The sequence below is a fragment of the Furipterus horrens genome, unplaced genomic scaffold (genome assembly GCF_987537825.1).
Source record: "Furipterus horrens unplaced genomic scaffold, mFurHor1.1.pri manual_scaffold_5, whole genome shotgun sequence".
Taxonomy (NCBI): Eukaryota; Metazoa; Chordata; class Mammalia; order Chiroptera; family Furipteridae; genus Furipterus; species Furipterus horrens.
The window spans coordinates 190,153,111-190,175,871 of NW_028327175.1; the positions used below are offsets into that span (position 1 = coordinate 190,153,111).

General features: G+C 46.4%; 1 protein-coding gene across 27 annotated transcripts in view; it reads left to right on the forward strand.

The window, feature by feature from the left end:
- The first annotated feature begins 1,540 nt into the window (after positions 1–1,540).
- The window catches only part of TCF7L2 (transcription factor 7 like 2), a 188,860-nt gene continuing 167,639 nt past the window's right edge, over positions 1,541–22,761 (forward strand). For 14 of the 27 annotated variants that reach the window (XM_090278610.1, XM_090278613.1, XM_090278611.1 and 11 more), the window contains exons 1-3: positions 1,908–2,151; positions 2,429–2,495; positions 2,706–2,830. In XM_090278610.1, coding sequence (XP_090134736.1) covers positions 1,963–2,151; positions 2,429–2,495; positions 2,706–2,830 — 381 coding nt within the window. In that variant the 5' untranslated portion in view covers positions 1,908–1,962. Of the gene's footprint in view, positions 2,152–2,428; positions 2,496–2,705; positions 2,831–14,556; positions 14,626–22,761 lie in introns of all 27 variants that reach the window. The other 13 variants (XM_090278601.1, XM_090278603.1, XM_090278602.1 and 10 more) reach the window with 2 other exon arrangements.

Here is a 22,761-nt window from a genome sequence, read left to right on the forward strand (position 1 = left end):
GATGGGTGGGATAACGTAATATATCATGGACCCTAGCCCAACACTTCCTAACACACAATTTGCTAGTTCTTACCGATTTCTTTTTTCCTTTTCTGATTCTTTTTGTCTCCCTTTCATGTTGGAGTTTCCAGTCCACTTCTCATTGGATATTTGAAAGAAAATGAATGTTCTTGCTCCACCATCCAGGGACACTGTGTTTTGGAAGCCAGGCCTTTTCCCTTTTAACATAATTCTGTTCCCCATTTTGCAGCAAATCAATCTGCTCCCCGGGAGAGTGCCTAAAAATCAACAAATACCTGCTTCAAACCCCAGGTTTTCCATCTCCTCCCTGAGGTTTTCCAGCATCAACTTGGTTAGCAATTTCCTGCTGGAGCCATCTACATCTTGATTATTGGGTCAGTATTTCCGGGATTTCATTTCAGACCCCCTTGGAGAAAGGCTCCAGCACCTCTGATCCCAGGGGTTGGTGAACTTTCAGTTTTATTTTCCCTGGTGGTGTTAACGCCCAAACTTTTCACCTCCAAAGTCAGAAAGGACTTTGAATCCTAGCTCATTTCCTACCACCTGAGACGTCAGTAAAAAAAAAAAAAAAAAAAAAAGGGAAAAAAGAAAACACACACACACACACATACAAGACTACATTGAAAAGAATTATGTATTTTTCTTAAAGGTATTTTTAATGCCCCGGACAAACACTACAATATTTGACTTTTGGATAAAAAGTAATCTTGGCGTATTTGTTCTAGTGAGACATTTAATGAAATGATTCACTATTAATAAACAAAAAAGGGAGGGAAGACCTCGTGGGTTAAGTTTCTTTCACTGCATATGACCAGGAACTCTGCCCAGCCCTCCACTTCCCCAACCCCGCTGAAAGTGGAGGGCTGATCTTTCTTTTTGACCACTTCTGTTACATCCCGGCCCAGGGGGGCTGATTTCACTGCTGGATTAACCACTAAGAACCCCCCCCCCATACACCCCTTTCGCAGGAATACCCTCCTTTCACCCATCCTTTAGACTTATTTCTAATATTTCTAAAGTGCACTTTTTTTGGGCCTCTCCCCATCCCCGCCCCCCAAGTGGGCTTTCCTTCCGCCTTCCTCGGCTCCGATTCCTGACTTGGTCGCCACCCCCTTCCCCTCCTCTCCCACTCCGCATTGTCTTTCTGAGGCCGCCCCCACACCTCCCCGGAAAGAGTCCCGGTCCCCTCGCTCAGACTCCCGGGGTCGCACACTCTGCGCAGGCCTCTCCCCCCTCGAGCACACTCCTCCTTCCATCTCTCTGCCCCCCCCCCTCCTCCCCCGCCCCTCTCCTCCTCCCGCTCCCGGCGCCCGAAAGGATCATTGTTAGCCGCCCCCGCCCCGCCCACCCCGGCTGTTTATTTATGCACACGTCACCGGCCCGGCCCCGCCCCCGGCATCTCATTAAGCGAGTGTGTTCCTCTCGCCCTGTCAATAATCTCCGCTCCCAGACTACTCCATTCCTCCGGATTTCGATCCCCCTTTTTCTATCTGTCAATCAGCGCCGCCTTTGAACTGAAAAGCTCTCAGTCTAACTTCAACTCACTCAAATTCGAGCGGCACGAGCTCCTCCTGTATCTTCGGCTTCCCCCCCCTTTACTCTTTATATCTGACTTCTTGTTGTTGGTGGTGTTTTTTTTTTTTACCCCCCTTTTTTTATTTATTATTTTTTTGCACATTGATCGGATCCTTGGGAACGAGAGAAAAAAGAAACCCAAACTCACGCGTGCAGAAGATCTCCCCCCCTTCCCCTCCCCTCCTCCCTCTTTCCCCTCCCCAGGAGAAAAAGACCCCAAAGCTGAAAAAAAAAAGTTCACCTTGGACTGGTCTTTTTCTTGCAATATTTTTTTGGGGGGGGACAAAACTTTTTTGGGGTATTTTTTTGGCTTTTCTTCCTCCTTCATTTTTCTTCCAAAATTGCTGCTGGTGGGTGAAAAAAAAAATGCCGCAGCTGAACGGCGGTGGAGGAGATGACCTAGGCGCCAACGACGAACTGATTTCCTTCAAAGACGAGGGCGAGCAGGAGGAGAAGAGCTCCGAAAACTCCTCGGCGGAGAGGGATTTAGCTGATGTCAAATCGTCTCTAGTCAATGAATCAGAAACGAATCAAAACAGCTCCTCCGATTCCGAGGTAGGAAAAGCCCCTCGGGCTGGTGGGGTTTTTAATCTATTTCCTGGGCTTGGCAAATGTTGCTTAAAGGGGAGAAATCGGGGCTGGGGGCGGCGGCCGGGCACCGCGGGGCCGGGCGAGCGGCGTGTGCGTGCCGTGCCACCATTGCAAAAACTTGTAACCCTCTTTTTCTCTCCCCCCCAAACCCCCCACCCCGCCGGTTCTTTTTCTTCCCCCTTCTCCCCACCCCTGCGTGGCGTTTGCCCCTCGCCCTCCCCACCTCCACCCCTCCGGGAAGGCGGAAAGACGGCCTCCGCCTCGCTCCGAAAGTTTCCGAGATAAATCCCGGGAAAGTTTGGAAGAAGGTGAGTACGCCCCGCGTGCCCCGCAGCCGCCCGGAGCTGCCCCCCCGGGCCCGCCGCCCCGCGCGTCCGGGCCCCGCGCCCCGCTCGGCCCGGCCTTGCGCCGGCCCGGTCGGGGCGGCCGGACACTTGGGCCACTTTCTAAAAAGTTTCTCCTCGATCTCTCCCGCTCCGCGCGGCCGCCGCCGTCCCCTCGTCGCCCCGCCATGTTAGCGGCCAAGAGGCAAGATGGAGGGCTCTTTAAGGGGCCACCGTATCCCGGCTACCCCTTCATCATGATCCCCGACCTGACGAGCCCCTACCTCCCCAACGGATCTCTCTCGCCCACCGCCCGAACCGTAAGTGTCTCCGCGCCCGGCCCCCGCCCGCTACCCGCCAGCCCGGCCCCGCATGCGGCCCCTGCCCTGCCCCCTCCTTCCCCCTCCTCTCCCTCCCCCTCCCCGCCTCCTCCCCTCCCTGCCTCCCCTCCCCCGCTCGTGGCCCAGCCGCCCGAAACTCTCCAAACTTTTCTGCCTTTTGTGGACTGGATTTGTTTGCACTTCGCCATGTTCTTGCTTTCAGTTTGCTGCCTCGTGATGTTGGGGAGACCTTTCTTTCCCTGCAGGGCTTTGTTGGGGGGGAAAGAAATCAGAAGAACTTTTTTTGCGCTCTGATTGTCCCCTCCCCCTTTGGTGGTGTTGTTTGTTTCTTCACGCTGGGAAGATGACTGTGTGGCTCTTTCTTTTCTCCCTCTCTCTCTCTCTCTTCCCTCTTCTGTGGCGTCTTGGGCTTTCCCCGGTTAACCCCTTGGCTGCCGCTGCCAGGGACTCAGTGACCAGGCTGCGCGGGGTGCGCGGGAGGAGAGTGAATTTTTCTCAAGGCGTTGGACTTGAAAACTAGCGAGCAAGCGCGCGGAGCCCGGGGCCCCGGAGAAGCGCTTCGGCTTTCTCTTTCGGCCAGTTATTTGTTTTGCTTTCTAGTGCTGATCGCCGGCTCATAGCCCTCCTTCCCCTTTGCCCTGGAAGGTCATGCTTGGCAGAGTGGTCCCACTGCAAACTTGGGGCCTCTGTGCTTCCTCTCCTGTGGCCACCCCGCAGGGCCGCGAGCGCCTTGGGCGCCTTGGCGGGCTCGGCTGCCCGGCGCGCTGGCTGCAGGCTCTCCCGGGCCGCGCGGGGTGGGGAGGCCCTTGTGGCCGGGGTTCTGGGTTTGTGGGCACCCGTCATGGCCTCTGCCGAGCGGACTTGATGTATTTCTAGGGAATTTGGTGCCTTCGGGCTTGGAGCGGGTCTTCGTTCGCCAGCTCAGTGGGCCTTGGGGGAGGGGAGGCAGATACCAGGACGTCCGGGCCTAAGGGGGTAGAGAGGAGGCCAAGGGCGCCTCTCCTTAAGGGAGTGGTCTGCTGATCGTGGACCTCCGAACTTTGGGGCCCCCATGGTGGCGCGGGGTGCCAGGCTCCTGGGCCGCTTTTCGTAGCCTGCGTCAGGCACCCACCGCTGACATTTGTTAATAAGGCTCATCACCTTCCTGGATGGCCTCTGCCCCCCTGCCCTTGCCTTGAACCCCCTCCCCATCCTCAAAAAAACCTGGATTGAGAATCTCTAGACGCAGTCACTAGCCGTTTGTGCCCGGTTTCCCGGGATTGTCAGTTGCACCTTCTCTGGTTTTGGTCCTTCTACCTTTTATTTACACACGTTACTTTTGTTTTTTCTTTTTCGGTAACTGGAGATAGCCATTTGAAATAATGCATCCACTGTTCAGCAGCCGTTGATTCAGGGCTAATGGCCGAGGGCTTGCCGGACAGGAGTCGATCAGATCTACAAGTGTTTTTAAGCATTAAAATATTCACTATCAGGTTTGACTTGTTTTTGGGGCCCCAGCAAAAATAGCAAGGGCATGCTAAACCGGTCATTTTTTATGGCTAGGAAGGAGAAATAATTATTCTTCCCTCCCCTGCGCTCAGGCTTCTTTCTGCATGCTTGGGAAGCTGGGAGAACGTTGCGGCCGGACCTCTTCCTGCAGGGCCAGCTCTTTCAGGCTGCAGGGGCCGGGCGCTGGGGGGAAGCACACCCGGCTATGGCTGTATTGTATTTTTCTTGGGAGCTTGAGGGCATCTTAAACCGGGAGCTTTCGGCCCAGAATCGGATGGTTTGTGTACTCACCAACCCGACCAAGCAACATTCCAAAGTAACCATGAGAATTTCTTACCCTCCCCCTGTCCCCCTGCCATGGTATTATTTTAAAATCCACTTGGCCATCTGAAAGGCCATCTGAATGTTGAGCTTGGATGGCGGGCTTGCTGGCTTTCTTGACTCTTTGCAAACTCCCGTCTGTGACTGCTGGCAGTCTGGCCATACTATCTCCGAAAACTTGAGCGGTTGTGTTGTGCTGTAATTAGGAAATAGGGAAATTGTTAGAGGCAAATAAACGATTTCCTGGTGTGAAAAGGAGGGCTCCCATCCTTCGGTCCTCTTTGTGGGCATTATAGAAAGAGACGGAGTCTAGTTATTTTAATTGTGGACCTAGCAGGTGGCCTTTTGCTGTGACATCAGACTGAGTCTGAAAAGACATTTCTGAACTCAGTAGGCAGTTTTCAGTATTTGCATGTCAAACACCAACTGACATTTTTGTGTGCACTGCCCCTTCCGCCTTCCTATCTGTTACCTGGGTTAGATTATGTGCTCCAAAATTAAAGTTATTTATTTAGGCTGGGCAGCAGAGCAGTGGAAATGAGGACGAGAAGCTGTTGTGTGTCACTCCTGACGTCTTGGATCAGAGGGGCCAGCTTGCAATTCCAGATTTGATACAGCTGCCGGAGGAATCTATAGGCAAGACAGCGGTCTTTTCATGCCTATCTGAAATTCTTAGTGCTTCATAGAGGGTGTTTTGCAGGGCAAGGTGTAAAGACAAATTAGCTCTATGCTTAATTCATATCCTGACCCTCCTTGATGGTGGTGTTTCTGCTACATTTTCCGTTGCTTATGAGTATACCTGTAAGCAGCTTCATCCTTTAAAAAGCCAACTCTTTCGATCCCTGATTTCTGCTTTTCTATTTAAGAATGTAAAGAATTAAGGAGTATCATTAAATCGGCTTATGATGAATAATACATTATCTCAAGAATAATGCTTTAATTGCGGAAGACGCCATAAAGCTTGATAGTAATAATTTTATTTTAAAGCAACAAAGATTTCTGCATAACATTAATTTAGTCTTTGATACAGTAATAGGAATGACTTATAAAAAGACAGATTTGAATACAAAAATGCATTAAGGAGAGCGGTCTAGTTAAGTAGATGGGAAGTGATAGAACTGCAAATATTAGAATTGTGGTAACATTTGTATGTTAAAGATAAGAATACTGTTACCATATTAAAGTTGATAGGAAAAAGTAGTGTTGCTTTTCTTTTTCCCTCCTGCCAAACCAGAAATGGGAATACGGTGTGGTCGAAATTCTAGTGAGGTTTGAATTTCTTTTTCAGGACCTGATCGTTAAGAGTTCTTGCATCTTTTATCCAAAGTTGTTTGCTTTTCAACTGAGCTGTTTGCTACTAGTTTGAACAAATAAATAAGCAGCATCTTGAATTCATTTTTGAACTTGGAATTCAGCATATAAAGGAAACCAAGAGGGGCCTGTTCACTGGGGTTCTGTTTAGCCAGGCAACTTCTCTTTCTGCCTTGTGAAAAATGGATGGTTTCTACTCCCTCAAACAACCTAATTCTTTCTAATACAAAAGAGCTAGACCTTGGGGTGTGAAGGGTTAATGGTGGTCCTTCCCTGTTGTCCTCCCACCCCCCACCTTCACCCCCGATTGTTTTGACAACACTTTTCAAAGTGTGACATTCCAAGCCCCTACATAACAATGTAATATTACTGTAATTACACAGGTCATTACATTTTAAATAGAGAACAATAAAATGCTTATCACCCTGAAAAAGAACAGGTGTTCTTGCCCTTCTTTGGTATTTATGCTAATTGTTTTTCATCTCCTTCCGAAATATTTATGGCGAACATGTTTAGATTTCAATCTGACCGCCACGGCATTAATTCAGTGCTAATCTTTATAGGTTGGGGTTTAATGTCTGCAGTATGGATTATGGGTTCAACACTCACCCAGTAAGTCATATTTTAATGATTATAAATTTAATATGCCAGCGCTTTGCCGTTTGTTGAATTTAAAGCTTTCTGAAATGCCAGAAACAAACTATTAAGCAGTTGGGAGCCTAAAGTGCTTCTCTGGAAGAAGTGTTTTTGGAAACTTTTGACGGCTGAAAGGGAAGTAGCTTTCACTGATGCCCCCTATCTGAGGGAAGATTTAGAGGAAGACAAGCCTGGTTCTCGCTGAGGAGTTTTGCACGTTGATTTGAATTTGACTGATAATGGATTTCATTGGGAGTCCCTGCTGGAAGTTGGTCAGCTTTCTGTCTCTTAGCAAGCTGTGAAAAAGTTACAGGAAGGTGTCGGGGAGTTGGCAGATCAAGAAGGCTGTTCTGGGAGCCGCGCAAAAATATTTGCTTTAGAAAACTCGCATTTTAATAGTTGCACCGGAGGCTGTGCTTTTAAAGATGACAGCAGAAGTCTTTCCGGGTTTTGAATGCCCCTTTCCATCCCACGAGGTGCCCATGTGCCTGCAAAAAGTGCCCAGAGTTCTTGGGTGGGAAATGCTGGTGCCACTTCTCTCGCACGAGCACAGTGGGTCGACTAGGAGGCATCTAAGAGGATTTCACATTTTGTCAGAGGCTTCACAACAGGGGCCCCCCAAAGCATATTAAAAATGCACGGGAGAGAAAGGACAGCTGCAAATTTTTGTGCGGACGCGTGTTTCTGGACCATGACTAAAACTCCCGAGGACCTTTTCCCCAGCTGTCTGGAAGTTATGTGGAAGTTGGTTTATTGGCAGTTAAGTATGAGACAACCTGGATTTAGCAAAGGCTCTCTCCTGCACAGGAAGTAGATGACATTATATTGGGGGAAGGGACGAGACTTCAGGCAAGGAGTGATTTACTCTCTTTTTTTTTCTTTTGGCTTTTTTTTTTTTTTTAAACATATAAACCATAGACTTGCCAAATAAATAAGCACTTTCCAAGGAAGTAGGTTGTAAGCTTTTTAGTCTTGGTAAGTGGAATTAGATAATATCTTTAACCGCATTTATAACTGTTTGGAGGTGACACAGTACAGAAGTTCTGAAAAGGAGGGGTCAATCAGATTCTGGAGGCTTTTATTTTTGCAGGGGGGGTGTGATGGGGGCGTCTGAGTTTCTTCTGGGAGTGAATATTGGCAACCGTGTAAGTAAATCTTCAACTCTGACTTATAATTGAGCACATTTGTGAAGGAAATGGTTAATTTTACAACCAAAGGCAAACTTGCACCTCGACAGGTCTGCTGAAAGAAATGTGCCCCAGTCCTTCGCTGGCAAGCGCCACCGGGTCATAAATCCACAGGCTTTATTTACAGCCCATAACACTTATGAATGTTAAGATATTTGACGCCACGTTGGCCTTATAATATTCAAGGTCCGCAGACATTGGCAGTAGCTCAAATTTCTCTCACTAATTATAAGCAACGAGATGGGGGGGAAGCCCATCGCAAATGCTGCCCTCCCTCCTCCTCTGACCCCCACCTCTGCAATCTGAGCTGACTGAGACAGACACCCCCTCCTTGGCAGCTGACTTGTACTTTTCCTCTAGGCTATTGTTATACACATTTATAAAGAGCACTTTCAGGGATGGAAATTCAGTGGGGGGCTCTGCACAAATGCCTTTTTCAAAAGCAAAGTTGCTCTAGGTGTTTGCATCTTTTCCCTTCTGGTTTCTCCCCTTTTTTTTTTGGTGGGGGGGGACTATGTTGCCTATATTGTGCATATTTCCCAGAATACTTAGAGAAACCTGATAGGGGAGGCTGCTCTGTAATTTATATGATGTTCCACTGAGCTGGAAGGGAAAGTACACACGTTGCATAGTGCACTAGTTAACGGGAGGGCCTTTTTTTTTTTTTTTTTGTAAGTGAGGGTGAGGAGAGTCGATTAAAATAAATTAATAAATGAGAAAAAACAATCCAGGTTTATGCTGGGGATGGGAAGGTCACTGATTTGGGAAATGTACACTGGTGTCTGGGGGTGGGGTAGCAGCCCAGAAATGTCCCCTAGGGAGGCAGAAAAGATGCTGGACTAAGATTAGGAAAGTATTGGAAGATGGGACACAGATTCGGGTTTGAGGAATGTCTTGGTCGAAACTGGGGTTTAGAAGTTTCTTATGAGAGGTGGGAGGGCCGTGGGGGAGCGCTGCTGTTAAAAACTGATTGCTTTGCTCAGCAGAGACTGGTCCCAGTGCACTCCTCACCTAAAGTGAGGATCTGGCCACAGATATGTTTCCTATCAGTTATTGTGTGATGATCTGGGGGTGGGGCATTTGTGGTCGAGATTCCGATGGGGTCCCAAAGGCCAATTATTTTGCCGATTTTAATTTAGTTTTTAAAACTGCACTGTTCTGTGTGTTATGAGCTGACCACATGGTAAAGGGGAGCAGGGTTCTGAGGTGTGTGGGAAACTTGAAGGGGGTCTGATGGCTCCATCATTTCTGACGGGATACTCCTCTGCATCCAACCCAAACTTAAAGACGGAGGCTGAAAGGTTTTATTTTCTAATCAATGGAATGCAGAAACTTACTAGCCCTCCGGGACAGATATGAATCCCTTAACAGCTCATTACAAAGATGGGGCTGTGGGATCTTTGAACGGGTTATCAGCCCTGGTGTTCTTCGGTTTTCCCAGGATAGCTTTTCCTTCCTGGGGCACATCTGATTTCGGGCTGGTAATTCAGCCCCTTATATTTTACTCTGTTGTTGTGAAGAAGCCTCAAACGGTGCAGTCTAAAGGGGGAAGGAACGGCTATTAGTGGGAGCAGCTCTGAAGGAGTTAAAATTGCTCGCTAAAGTTTGGCATCATGAAAATAAATTTGAGGCCTGGTAGGCATTAGCAGGGCACAGCACATTTACAGAGCTTAATTAGTACGAACTGTAATTGTTCATGGTCTGCCAGAAGAAGTAATGTTCAGGAAAAGTGGAGTCCTTCTCTTGCAGTCTTCAGTTTGAAACCGATAAATCACTTGCATATTTGTGTAGTGATTCAAATGGAGCTAAGACCTCTCCCATCCCAACATGTGGTAAATTGTAAAGTCAATGAATTGCAGATGTAGGCTACAGTGAGATTCTCTAAGAAAATGCAGAATGAATGGGAAAGAGTGATGCTATAAATATTTACTGAGAAGATAACTAGGATCCTGCGTGCTGGGCCAATTATGATGTACTAAATATATTAGTAAAATGCTTTAAAAATCGAGAGGATTTGTGTGGGTCTTGGGGTGGGTTGGTTTGTTTTAGAAAGTGAAATAAAAGACACTATGTTAGTGTTGTGTCAGTTTTATTAAGCCTAAATCACAATGGCATACCCAGGGAAGGACACATGAAACCCACATTAATGCAAATTAATTCGTTATGAGTTGCAGCACTGTGACTGCTAAGTGGAGTAATGATGGGGCATCATTTTAAGAGTGTTAGTGTAGCAACTTTTAATGAAAAATGCTGTGTTAGGAACATGTCTCAGCCCTAGAGCCTGCGTGGTTTTGTATGCTAGAGATGAGTTTTGTTCAGGAGCAGGAAACTTGATTCACTTTATAACCTTCCCCTCTCCCCCAAGCAGTTTAAGAACTTTGTGTTAATGTTTAAAGAAAATCATTTAGGTTTTCTTCAAATAAAAAAAATCAACCCAGAAATGCCGATCACCATCACCAAGTTTAACTTCAATATTTCTTTTTTATTTTGCAAGTGATTGCAGCAAAACAGTGGAAAAACAGTGAATGTGTAGCATCCCCCCATAGACCTATGGATGCAACTTTCTTGAAGCAATTTTTTTCCCCTCTTTTTCTTCTTACAGAATTTTGGTCTCGGGCAATGTTGCAAGTCAATACTTCTTTCCCCAAATGTGAGTAGGTGGATGTGTGTGGAAGCTGTAAAAGTTAATGATCCTCTCTGACTCATAGCTGATGGTTTCAGGTTGAGGAAAAAGAAAAGAAAGAAATTAATGAGGGTAAATAGACATTTGATGGAACAGGGAGACAGTGGGAGAGGTTGTTCTCGTGTCGAAAGGCATGCGTTTTGTTGCCGCAGGATTTCTGGAGGATGCCGGGAAGTGAAAAAGAGATGCCTTTGTCTAACTAAGGTGTTGTTTTAGGATGGTCTACGTGTTCTGGTGTCTAGGTCTTTGCAGGAAAGCTTGAGCCCACGTACCTACCAGTCAGTGCTGGCTGTGCCCTCTTAGGGGAAGTCAGAGGCCCCCTTAACACTTTTTTAAAAGGCCAGGCAGTAGCCCTGAGTCCTGGTCAGAAGTTGACTTCTCATTACAGGTAAGAGGCTCCCAACATAGGGGTGCTGTTCCTGTCCTGCATATGACTGATGACCTAAGAAAAAAAGTCTTAGGTATTTTTATTTTTATTTTTTAAAGTGTTCTTTGTTTTAAGCTAACGCCATGGAAATTAAACTTCAAGTGGGTCATAATGGTAGCTACAGGGTAAAAAAGGAAGGGAAGTGCACCAAAAAATCAGAACCTTGTAGGAAATGAATCTGCATTTATTATTATTATTTTTAATAAAAAAAAAGTTGAGCAATTCATTAAGCTGAAAATAGAGCAAATGCCCCACCCCTTCCCAATAAAGTGGAATGAACAGGCATCAAAAATTAATTTTCATCCCATTGGAAGTTCACTTAGAGCTGGGAAAACTAACGTAGGATTTCAGTTTTTTTTTTAGTTGCCTTTGGGGATGAAGTCTCTGGTTATTCCCTTTCCTCCCATCGCTGCAAATCTCTGATGTCTTGTATCTTGAGACACTGCATTGAGGGCCAGTAGCAGTGATTGGAAATGCAATGAGAGAAATCAAGATATGCTGATAACGAGGGAAGCGGTTGACCGTAGCATGTTGGTTTTCCTGTGGCTGGAGAGTTGTGTCCAGCACAGCTAGGTCCCCCTGGTGCTTCCTCTGGACAAGGGAGGGCTGGGTCACCTTTGGGTGTTGGAATGGGTGGGTAGGCTTGGCCACTGTAAACAAACGTACAGGCAGGGAAGGTTTATGTTGTTGAGAGTTTCACAGGAAGGAATTAATGGGAAGTACTGGAGTTCTCACTGAGTGACACCTTGGGAGGGAGATACTGAGTTAGGCTCTGTCTGTTGCAAGGCCAGGGTCTAACAGCCACAGTGGCTGGATGAGGGGGTGAGTGACGTGAGTGGCGCGGGTGACCAACAGCAGGGCGGTCCCAAGAGTTGAGGATTGTGGGAGCGTAGTTCTCACACTCAGATAAGCCTTGGATAAGCCTTAGTCAGCTCTGTCTTGTCCTGGCTCTCTCAGCCTCTCCATCTCTTCCAAAAAGCAGAGGGCCAACCATCTCACCTCTTGTTCCAGCTTAGAATACCAGGTTTTTACAGGGTTCTGGTATTTTAGCTGTCTTCAAAAGCTAGACTGTATGAACAAGCATCTTTGTCTTTTACAAGGAAGGAAAAAAGCAGTTTAAAATATGTTTTAGAAAGGAGTCTTTGGGAAAAGAAGGGGTGGAAAACCCAAAGGAGAAACAAGAAAAATGGCTAAGGCTTCGTTGCTGTCGTTGGGCGGGCGTTGAGCTCGAAATCCTTCCAACACAGGGGTTCCTGGCTGGGCGTGAAGGCGGCCCGGCCGGTGCTTGCGCTGGTCGGGGTTATTCTGCGCGGCTGGACACCGGAGGAGGGGAGTGGCAGTGCTTGGGGGTGTTAGGGTGCGCGTGGGAAGGTTAAATGAACTTTGTCCCGGAGTCCTCAGGACTTTGCAGCTGCACATTTCCTGTTTCATTGCAGCTTTCTCTCTGGGTTGTGTTGTTTTCGGGTGGTGACAAACGCCAGGATTAAGAATGGAACCCGACAAGTGAAAATTGAATTTGGATTAGCCACAGTGTCATTAATGCATTCATAAGGCTGTGATTATATGAAATTTTGTTTCCACGACCTATAGTTAGTTATCAGGTGTCCATTCAGTCTTAATTGACAATATAAGATTCCTGTGGTTACCCTGAGCACAGATTGCCCAGGGCTCCGCAGGGTCTGTGGGAAGCAAAGCCTGGACAAGTTTCCAGTAAGCTCTGAATCAGGCAAAAGAGGAGAAAAAAAACCCACTGAGAAGGGAAGGGCGATACTTTGTTAGTGTTGCCTTCTCTACTTAGAAGGAGGACCCCCACCCCCACCCCACCCCCGCCCCAGACAAGAGTTGCTCTCCAGCCAAGAATTCCAAACTCGCAGAGGAACCTGTCTCTGGCACAAAAGTTGTTTTAACACGATGCAGAATTGCCACAGTAATTAGTGTAGTCCCCGCTTACTGATGTGCAGTTTTCACAAAAAGGATGGGGGGGGGGAGCAAAGAGTGCAACTCCAGTTTTCCTTTTCAGCAGTCCACTTTGGATGACCTGCTTCTGAGTGTGTGGGGGGACTGTGTGCGTGGGGGGCGTGTTTTCAGTTGCTCAGCGTTGGTCTGGGCTTCTTTTAGGGAATATGGTTTATTCCTCTGCTTTCACAGGTGAATAAATACTTTTTGGGGGGCCTACCTTTATTGTGCCCTCTTTAACTTTGATTAATGTTATTTTATGTTCCCAGGCAAGCAGACTCATAATCTGTACAGGAGGTATTTTTGTTTATTTGTGACAGATAAAATGCTCCCAGAACCCACTGTATCCTAAAATGGGAACTTACAGCCTTACGCCGTGAGCAGTATGGCTTTAGACTATTTAAAAATATTTGATTACTGCTATGTTGTGTTTATTTTGACTTGGTTCAAAAGTTCTTCTGTGAAATCCCCCCGTCCCCCCACCCCTTTCTTTTTTATGGACTGAATAATTTTTCTGGCAGGGAGTAAGATATACACTAATTGGACCAAAAAAACCTTGCAGGCTGGGTTGCGGTTTGCAATACAGAAGTGTTTTGGTGATGGTGATAGTCACAGTATAGTAGTAGTGATAGCAATAGTTTGTTATAATGAAACCAGTCTGTTTGGAAACATAACTGATTGACCTATTGCTATGAGAGGGACGGGCAGCAATTCCTTAGGACCATCGGATTCTTCATCATTTGTGTGTAAATGGCAAATTAAAGTGCATTTTCAGATATTGTTGAGATCCTTTAGTGATTGTTGCATTGTTTATGAAAGGAATCAGCAGATGGTGTTTGTTTTTCCAGTTGGTAGGATCCCAAGATTAACAAGTGTTATTTGGGAAGAATTTGATGAGGACTCTTGGTACTCCCTTTCTATTTGGGAATACACACTTCTCTGATGGGGCTTCCGAGGGAAAGGCCCAGGAGAGATTCCAGTATGTGTTTTGCCATTCAGGGTCTGATGAACCAGGATGGATGTTCACTCAGTGGCCATGGAGCAGGTGGTGGTCTCTCTTTGGGAAACATGGTGGCTATTTGACAGGGGTTGACACCCTCTTTGGGGAGGTGTGGATCCCTGGAGTGTGGACTACGGAGCTGTCCTGGGCCACATGGCTGAGTCGTTGTGAAAGAATGTATAAAGCTCGGGGTGGCCCCTGAATTCTGCCTGACACATTGTGTGGGCGAGCTAGAGCCAGCTCTTGGAACTGTGGGGGGCTTGTCTACCTGCGGCAGTCTTGTGGCTTCTCATAACCCTTTCTCTCTCAGTCTCTTCCTCTTGCCTACATGTTGCAATTCTGATGACTTTTGCGGCACAGTTAATTTTTCTGCAGCATCCTGCTCAGCACACTGGCTTCCTTTATGTCTTAATGGGCATCCGTCTTCCCTTTTCATGTTATTGATTCTCACTCCTGGCCCCCTTCCCACTCCCTTTTTGCTTATTGAATAGGGCTTTTTTTTTTTTTTTTTAACTTTACCTTAGATTATTATGATCATCTTATCCATAGCAACAAATAAAAATACACAGGTCTTGATTGAATGCCAAGGCTGCAGTTCAATCTAGGAAGGTTTGTCTGCTTTTCATAAACTGCTTAAGATGTTTCCTTGTAGTTTGTGACATAAGCAGAACGCTTTGATTTGGTTTCTTTCTACAGCTCCATTTTCAGTCCGGGAGCACACATTACTCAGCGTACAAAACGATTGAGCACCAGATTGCAATTCAGGTAGGAAATGCCACCGATCCTGAAGCTTGAATTGTCAATGTGTAGGTCTCTTGTGTCTGTATTCTCTACCCCTTCTCCCAGCCTAGATGATGATGATGATGATGATGATGATGTCGATATGTAGGTCTCTTCTGTCTTTTATTCTCTACCCTTTCCCCCAACCTAGATGATGATGATGATGATGATGATGTCAATATGTAGGTCTCTTGTGTCTTATATTCTGTACCCCTTCCCCCAACCTAGATGATGATGATAATGACAATGATGATGATGATGATGATGATGATGATGATGATGTTGATGGTGGTGGTGATGGTGGTGATGACGATGGTGGTGATGGTGGTGGCGGCGGTGGTGGTTGATTCATTGGGGGAGGTGGGAAGCAAAGGATAAACAAGAGCAGAAGAAATGCTGCTAAAATGATTGAAAGATATGGAAAGAAAGAGAAGCCTGTGTTTTTTGTGAAGAGTCTCTTGTTCAGGAATAATGGGCACACAGACCCCAGCTTGGCTACTGTTTTGTGCTTGGAGAGGGGTCTTAAACTGGGAGTAAATTGAGGTGGCAGAAAGTGAATGGGAGGGGAGTGCAGGGGGGAGATGGGAGAGGAGGCTGTGCAACAGCCAGAGAGTTGTTTCCGGTGGATCAAAATCATGTTAAGTGGTGCTAAGAATATCACTTTTGACCTGATTGTCCTGAAATGTTGATTTCTCCTGGGCCTGTTGATATATGACACTAACAGTGCTGGAAGGGAAAGGCGACAGATCCCAGCTTCTGATGAGAGTCCTGTTTCCTGCTCACGTAGTGCTTCCATTCTCCTAAATCCAAAGGCTAAACAAATCATGGACTAATATAGACTCAGAGCTGAACAGATGCCAACAGAATGCAGTAGTGGAGGGCGAGCAGCCTAATACAATTTTCGTCTGTCTGCCTGGCCTTGCCTGGCTTTGCCAGGGTGGATGGGCCTCATGGTATAACTAATGGGACTGGAACTTCTTGAGTCTTCTGGTTTAACCCTTTGAAGGGAGATTTTTGAAACTAGTTGGCGTGCTCAAACCTGGCCCTAGGGTCTTTTTAGAAGTTGGTGTTGGTGGGTTAAATAATTTCCTTATTCTTCCATTGTTCTCTGTCTTATAAGTAACCTTTTCAGATAACTTGTGTTTGTGCGTGTGGTCTCATGGAACTCCAGCCACATGGCATCTTGGTATCTGTGCTGCTTCACATTTGCATCTTCCAGGATAAGACTTTCAAATAGCCGTTTGCCCCAGGTAACTTGCGCATCATTTCGCCAGGGAAAACCAGGACTCAGCAGACATTTTTATTTGGTGGATCCCTACTATTTTTGTACTTATTTCAAGGAGGCGGTAACTTATTTTAAAAAATAATTCAATAGCTTCTGAAGTTGTGCTGGCTGATCTCTGTGCTTGAGGACAAAGTGTGACCTTGAATTTACCCTCCACCCCCCACATATTTTCAAGACTGCTATCTTTAGTTGGACGCTATGGTTTTCCTCACTAGCACACTCCTGGGCAGATCCTTCTCCCTTTGGATTAATGAATGGCACAGTGAGTCTTGCCCCCAGAAAATGGTTTAGACTCGGGGTTTGCTTAGAGAACATGCCCAAGCCTTAACTCCCGATGAATGGATAGATGAACAGACGGTGTCCCGAGGCCTACTGCATCTCGGGGAGTGCTGGAAAAGCCTATCGCCCAGGGTGTGGGAATTGTTGAGAATGAATAGCATAGTGATCCCTATCTTGGTGTGGAAAGGCTGGCTGGGGCCATGTCACTGGGAGACCAGCCGAGACCAGACCAGCTGTTGTGTCTTTACACCCGGGGCTGAAGCGTCCCTTGTTAGGCCGAGCAGCTCGTCTTTTCTCCAAACCACCTGGCACGGTGCAGGCCATGGGAAGCTCTTTCTCAGGAGGAAGATGGAGTAAATTACAGAGCTCATTGTTTGGAGGACTGAAACCATTACTATTCCTCCATGAACAGGTAGTATTGTTCTCCCCTGCTTCTATTTGCTGAGGCTTGAAGCCCATGTGGGCAAACAGAGAGACATTTTATTAGAGGCCCAGCCCCGCCATGCTTTCAGGGCACCCTCTCCCCCCTTCTCTGCTAGACCAGGATGAGGCCAGGCCAAATGGCAGCTCGCTGTAACTCTAGTTTGATCATCAAAGGATAAATGGCAAAAAAAAAAAAAAAAAAAAAAAAAACCAAAACAAAAGCAGCAAAGGGAAAAAAGAGGAAATCTCAGACACACAAAAAATGGTTCCCAAGGTACATGGCAGCTGAGCCCCGAGGTGGAGGTGAGAGGAGAGGGTGGCCTTGCTTTGGTGGCTCTCTTCTCCAGTGTAACGTACAACGTGACGGTGCAGGCTGAAGTGCTTTTTCCTGGAAACTTAAACCGGTGTAACCTTAATAAATACTGTATTTCAATATGAGCTGAGCTTGTTGCTCTCCTAAGCTATATCCTAAAATAACCTTGAGAAGTATGATACCAAGTATCACATGAGGTTCATCCCCCTTTCCCTTCCCATCCCTCCTGTAATCTCAGGGCTTGGCCAAGTTCACCGTTTATATGAATGGACGCTGAGTGTTCCTGTAGACATGTCATGTTCTTCTAAAAGGTATGGATGGACACAATGTCAATGCCTGTGTTGGGATCCTCCCCCCACTTTTGACAATTTCCCAGCCCCTCTCAGCATTGAAAAGATAAAAGTAGCAAAAATGATTCTGCCTAAAGGGTTATCACAAATATAAATAGAATGGAAATTAAAAAACATTTTTTAGACATAGTTGTTTGACTTTATTGACTTAGAAAGTTCTATTGAAGTGTAACACTCAGGCCTTGAGGCCTTGAGTGGAGGGGTGGATGAACTTTTACATATGGCAACATCCATGAAAACATTACCCAAATTAGTGTCGTATAGAATGGGGTTGGAATACTTTTTCTGTAAAGGGCCGGATAGTAAATATTTTAGGCTTGGTGGGCCCTACAATCTCCATGACAACTACTCAACTCCACCATTGTGATGAGAAAGCACCCCAAAATAATACCTAATGGAATAGGTGTGGCTGTGCCCCAGTGAAACTTTATTTATAAAATCAGACAGTGGCTGGATTTGGCCCATGGACTAGTTTGCTGGCCCCCAATAAAGACTATTACCAATTCCCCAGAAGTCTCTGTTGCTCCCTTTTCTTCCCAGTCCTCTGTGACCCCCACCTCCCAACAAAAATTCTCACCATGGATTAGTTTTACCTTATGTCATGGATTAGCTTTGCCTGGATTTTAGCTTCTTAGAAACGGAATTGTACAGAATATACTGTTTAGTGTCTGGCCCTACTCAGCATCATGTCGGTTTTATCCTTGTTACTGTGTGTAGCAATAGCCTGCTTTTTAATGGCTGCATAGTATTCCACATAGAAATATGCCACAATGCACATAGGTTTTTTCTGCGTGGTTGGGTGTTTGGACTGTTTCTAACTTTCTGCTCTTATCAATAAGGCCCTGGTAACACTCTCATCTACATTTGTTTGTACACAGGCGTGGACGTGGAGAGGCGAAGGGTAATGTGTGTGCTTAGCTTTGCACTGACCTTTCGAGAGAGACTTAAACGCTGGATTTCAAGTGTTGTTACGGAGATGCACTAGCATAGCGGTTGTTAGGTATTGGAGTGATCTTTATGAGGAGGAGCAGTAAGATAAGGTTACTTTGCCCAGAGTCCAGTGTAGGCCCCTTTAGTCATGGTTTGACCTTTGGCCTCTGCTCCTAGGAGCTCGTCCCACCCTCTCATTAGCCTAGGAGAGGTTTTGCAGGCTGAACACAGAGGTGGACCCACACTGCCCATGCCTCCCGAGGATGCCCCATGGGTGATTGTGGGTCATTGTGTAGGCAGCTCTGTTGCCTCCCTGAAGAGAACTCTCCTACCAACCTCTCCACTCATCGTTATTCCAACCCCAAGAGCAGGGTTGTGAGCAAGGTTAGGACCCACAGATGTTTCCCTTGGTTTTCAGAAGGGCTGCTTCAGAACCAATTAAGCCTTTGTTTTAAGAGTATTTTGGCCAAAGGTCGATGTTTTAACACCAAGTCAGATGTGATTTAGGGAAAAACTCCACACAGCAAGAAAAATAAACTGAGTAGACCTCTCTTGGTTGTTTTTCTTTTTTAAGATTAAAGTGGTTTGTGTGTATGTGTGTTTGTGTGCGTGTGAGTGCATACGCACACGCATGCTTTTGTGTGCGCACAGAGACAACTAGGAGAGGATCCAGAAGAAATGGACCATTTTATTTGTTTACACAGCTGAGCTGTGGAGACTTTGCAGTGGGTGTTGGTTTCCCTCTGGTCTTCAGTCTTCCAAGTTCCCATTTGAGCTGTACCAAAGCTTACCCCTTCCGCTTGGTCTCAGAACTGGTCTGTCATGACTCAGGAAGGCCCTAGGGCCCTCCTCCAGGGCCTGGATACTCTGTGGAGCCAGGAACAGAAGGATAGAAACCGGGGAGTGTCGTTGCTCCATAGTGGTCCCTTATTCCTGGATGTGAACTTGCCTATGTCTTAAAATTGTTACGATTCCTGCGCCGCTATGGCTTGGAGTCCAACTCTTTGACCAAGTAGATCCTTGGCATTTGTGATAAAAATATCCAGAGATGGGTACCCATGGATATGACCAGAATGTTTGTGAGGGCGCCTGGCTTTCCTCCAGGTCACGTCTCTCACGGTAGTGTCGTATTGTAAACCTGTCCTCACAAGTTCCCTGGCCTTTCAGATTTCAAGAGGATTTGCTATATTAGTTGAGCAAATTTGGGATAAGTGGGAGAATTCCCCAAAACAGGTTCGGTGAGGCCAAACAGAAAAAAGTCGCGTGCTGTCACCGAGCTTAAATTCTAGTGATGTTTTAAATACAGGTTCTTAAGCATCCCACTCCCCTTGGTCTGATGGAGTAGGTTTCGGGGTGCAGTCAGGGGTATTGCATTTTTGATCAGGGAATTTGAGACTTGCAGCCCTAGAGACTTCTGAAATCCATCAAATTGATCATTTATTGGATGCTCAGTCATTTTCACTTGATGAATAAAAATTGAAGGGTGGCCAAGTACTCGATCGGGATAACTTTTTCTCATTTTGGGTGAGACTGCCCATGAGCTTTTCTGATGCCTGTCCTTCTCCATGGTATGTGAAGAAAGCCAGGTACTCTTGCAAGGCTCAGGAAGAGGTGTTTGTGCAAGAGTAGCTTGGACAGTAACATGCTTGGTGTTAGGGGTCAGAGGCGGTAACAACAGATGATAGTAACAGCTAGTGCTGATAGAATTCTCCCTATGCTTTGGGTCTGGTGTTAACTGCTCTATGTGAATTATTTACTGATTTTTCATAATAACATGGGAGGAAATCTGAAAGAAGTAGTTAAACTCATTATCACCATCATCCCACTTCGTAAACAAGGAAACGGAGACACAGATACCAGAGGTCAAGGAATTAGGATTCAAACCCCAGTAGTCAGACTGGGTAGAGACAATACCATACAGCCTTATGCTAACTACTGTCTGCTCAAAATGCTCAAGAGGATCCAGGGGTTTCCTAAAGCAGTGGTGACCAACCAGCTCTCTGGGCTGCATACAAAGTAATCACCTGGAATTGCTACAAAATAGAGAATCTGGGTTTTACTCCTTGGAGAGCACCATTTGTTAGGGCTAAGGCAGTGTTTTATAAACTTGAGCAAGCATCACCTGGAGGAGGGCCCCTGAAAGGTTTGTTACGATACCAATCGCGGCCTCACCCCCAGAGTTTCAGGTTCTGTAGGTTTGGGGTGGGTCCTGACATTGGTATCTTTAACAAGTTTTCAGGTAAGGATGCTGTCCCTTATCTTGTGACAGCGCTTTGAGAACTGCAGGACTAGGGCCCTTGCAGCCCCGTGGGGAGCATGAAAACCAATGCTTAGGCCCAGGTTCTGCCTGGCCCACCTGTACTGGGACCTCTGGGGGTTGGGCACTGGGCAGCCCTGTCTCTAAGACACTTCGCAGGTGGTTTTACTGTGCACAGGTGGTTGAGGAGCACTGGTCTAGCAGATCTTGGGCTCTGCACCCTTTCCTCACTCTTCGGTTGAACCTGATGCACAGAGTCTCCCAAGAACAACTGCTGTGTGAAGTCTTTTGTTGGCTTATTTTAGCTTGACTCTCTTTCCTTGGGGGGAAAATGTCTGGTTGTGTTCAGAGTTCTAAAGGATGTCTGTTCCATGGCAGGTGTCTCTAATTTCAGAACATGGCACTAAGAGTGATGCTCAGCTGTCCCCTGAGTTAGTACCAGGGGGAGAAGGTGGGAATCTGCTGTCATGCACATGGGGCTACGGAGCCTGAAACCTGGGGGCCTGACAGCCTGGTGCTGCTCATACTCCATGCCACGCTCAAGTGCAGATTTAGGTTTAGTAGTTCCAGAGCGGGGCCTGAGATTCTGCATTTCAAACACGCCTAAGGGGCACTGATGCCGCTGGGCCCCATTGCACTCCTGGAGTGTTGCAGAGGTCAAGTCCATTTTGAAAGGCGTAGAAACTGAACTGCAAAGAGGGGTATTGGTTTATCCAAGGTCTTGCATCTCAATGGAAACAGGGCCAAGACTAGAATCCAGGAGTCCGACTTGGCTTTATGTCTGTCTTTCAGGGGGAAGTTATTATCTTGTCTAAGCAGTTGCATTACATTGGCCAGATAAAATAAAACAATCTGGTTTTGCTGTTTTGACTTATATGATTGATTTAACTTATATCTGTTCTAATTGTGTTTGTATGAGTTGAGATATTTGCATCTGTTCACACTCCACCATGTTAAGGCACGTGGGGCCCAGCCTGCCTGGCTTGCAAGAGGGCTGGTGAGGATGCAGAGAATGTCTGCCAGTCTTGACGAGACACCCGGAAAGAATGAAAACAACTGTTCTGTCAGCCACATGTGTCCCCCTTATGGTCCACAGCAAGTGGTCTGGAGGTCTGACCTGTGGCAGTCAGCTGGTGGTATTTACTTCTTTGTAACTTCTTCTTTTATAAGTTGCACTTTGTAACATTTACTTTTTATGAAGTTGCTGAAAATCATGGGGCCCCTGAGCTAAGCACACACATTTCTAAGTGGATTGTAGCTGCCCTTTGCAGGCTTATCATGCTTAGCACTTAATTTGTTTCTGGACTCGGGTTTGGGATCAAATCCTGATCAAACAGATAAGTGGTTGCAAGTTGTTTTTTTAATGGTTTACCTTGAAATACCAGCAAACTCCTCAGTTAATTAGAAATGACAGCCAACCATTATTCCTAAGGTTCTACCAAAACCACTGGGGCTCTGGCGGTGTGTTGAATATTTAATGAATAATAGATTGAAATGGAAAAAAAAGTGTAAAGCTTAAAAGTAGGTACCTATACTATACAGGGGTGGACAAAAGTAGGTCTACATTTGTGAGTATGTGAAACATAGTGTATTCTTGTATTACTTATTAATCATGGTATTATTTATTTGTATTACAACTGTAAACCTCCTTTTACCCACTCCTGGATATCCCTGTATTTTTAACATGTATAAAAAAGAACATTCGAATCAAACAAGCATTGGTGGACTCTTTGAAGCATCTTCACAGAGTCCTAGTTTTGTAAGGGAACAAGCTGGAAAAACACTTGGTTATACTGGATTCTCCCAGACTCGAAGTGGGCCTGTGTTTGGTTGGTGGTGGGGTCTGGGTGAGATGGGATGGCTCAGTGCTGTGGGGCTGGATACTTCCTGGTTGCACAGGGGATTGTCCTGTGCATTGTAGGGTGTTTGTTCATCCTCGCCATGCCTCTAGCACCCAACAGAAACGTGACAACCAGAAATGTCCCTAGACCTTACCAAGTGTGTCCCCTGAGGTGAGGGTCCATATTGGCTCTGGGTGAGACCCGCTGCTTTAATATAGCCATCTAAAGCGTGTGCCATGCAATTGAGAGCGTTGTGCATTACCTTTGCATTTTAAAGGGACAGGTACAAGAGGAAGTGGGTGGTTCAGCTCATCCTTCTGGAGTCCGGTAACCTGGGTTGGGTCCCAGTTCTGCCGAGACTCAGTCTTCTAATCTTGTAAAACAGGGATAACGATGGAACCCGTTTCCAGAAGATGACTGGGAGTTTCCCGAGGGAGGCAGTG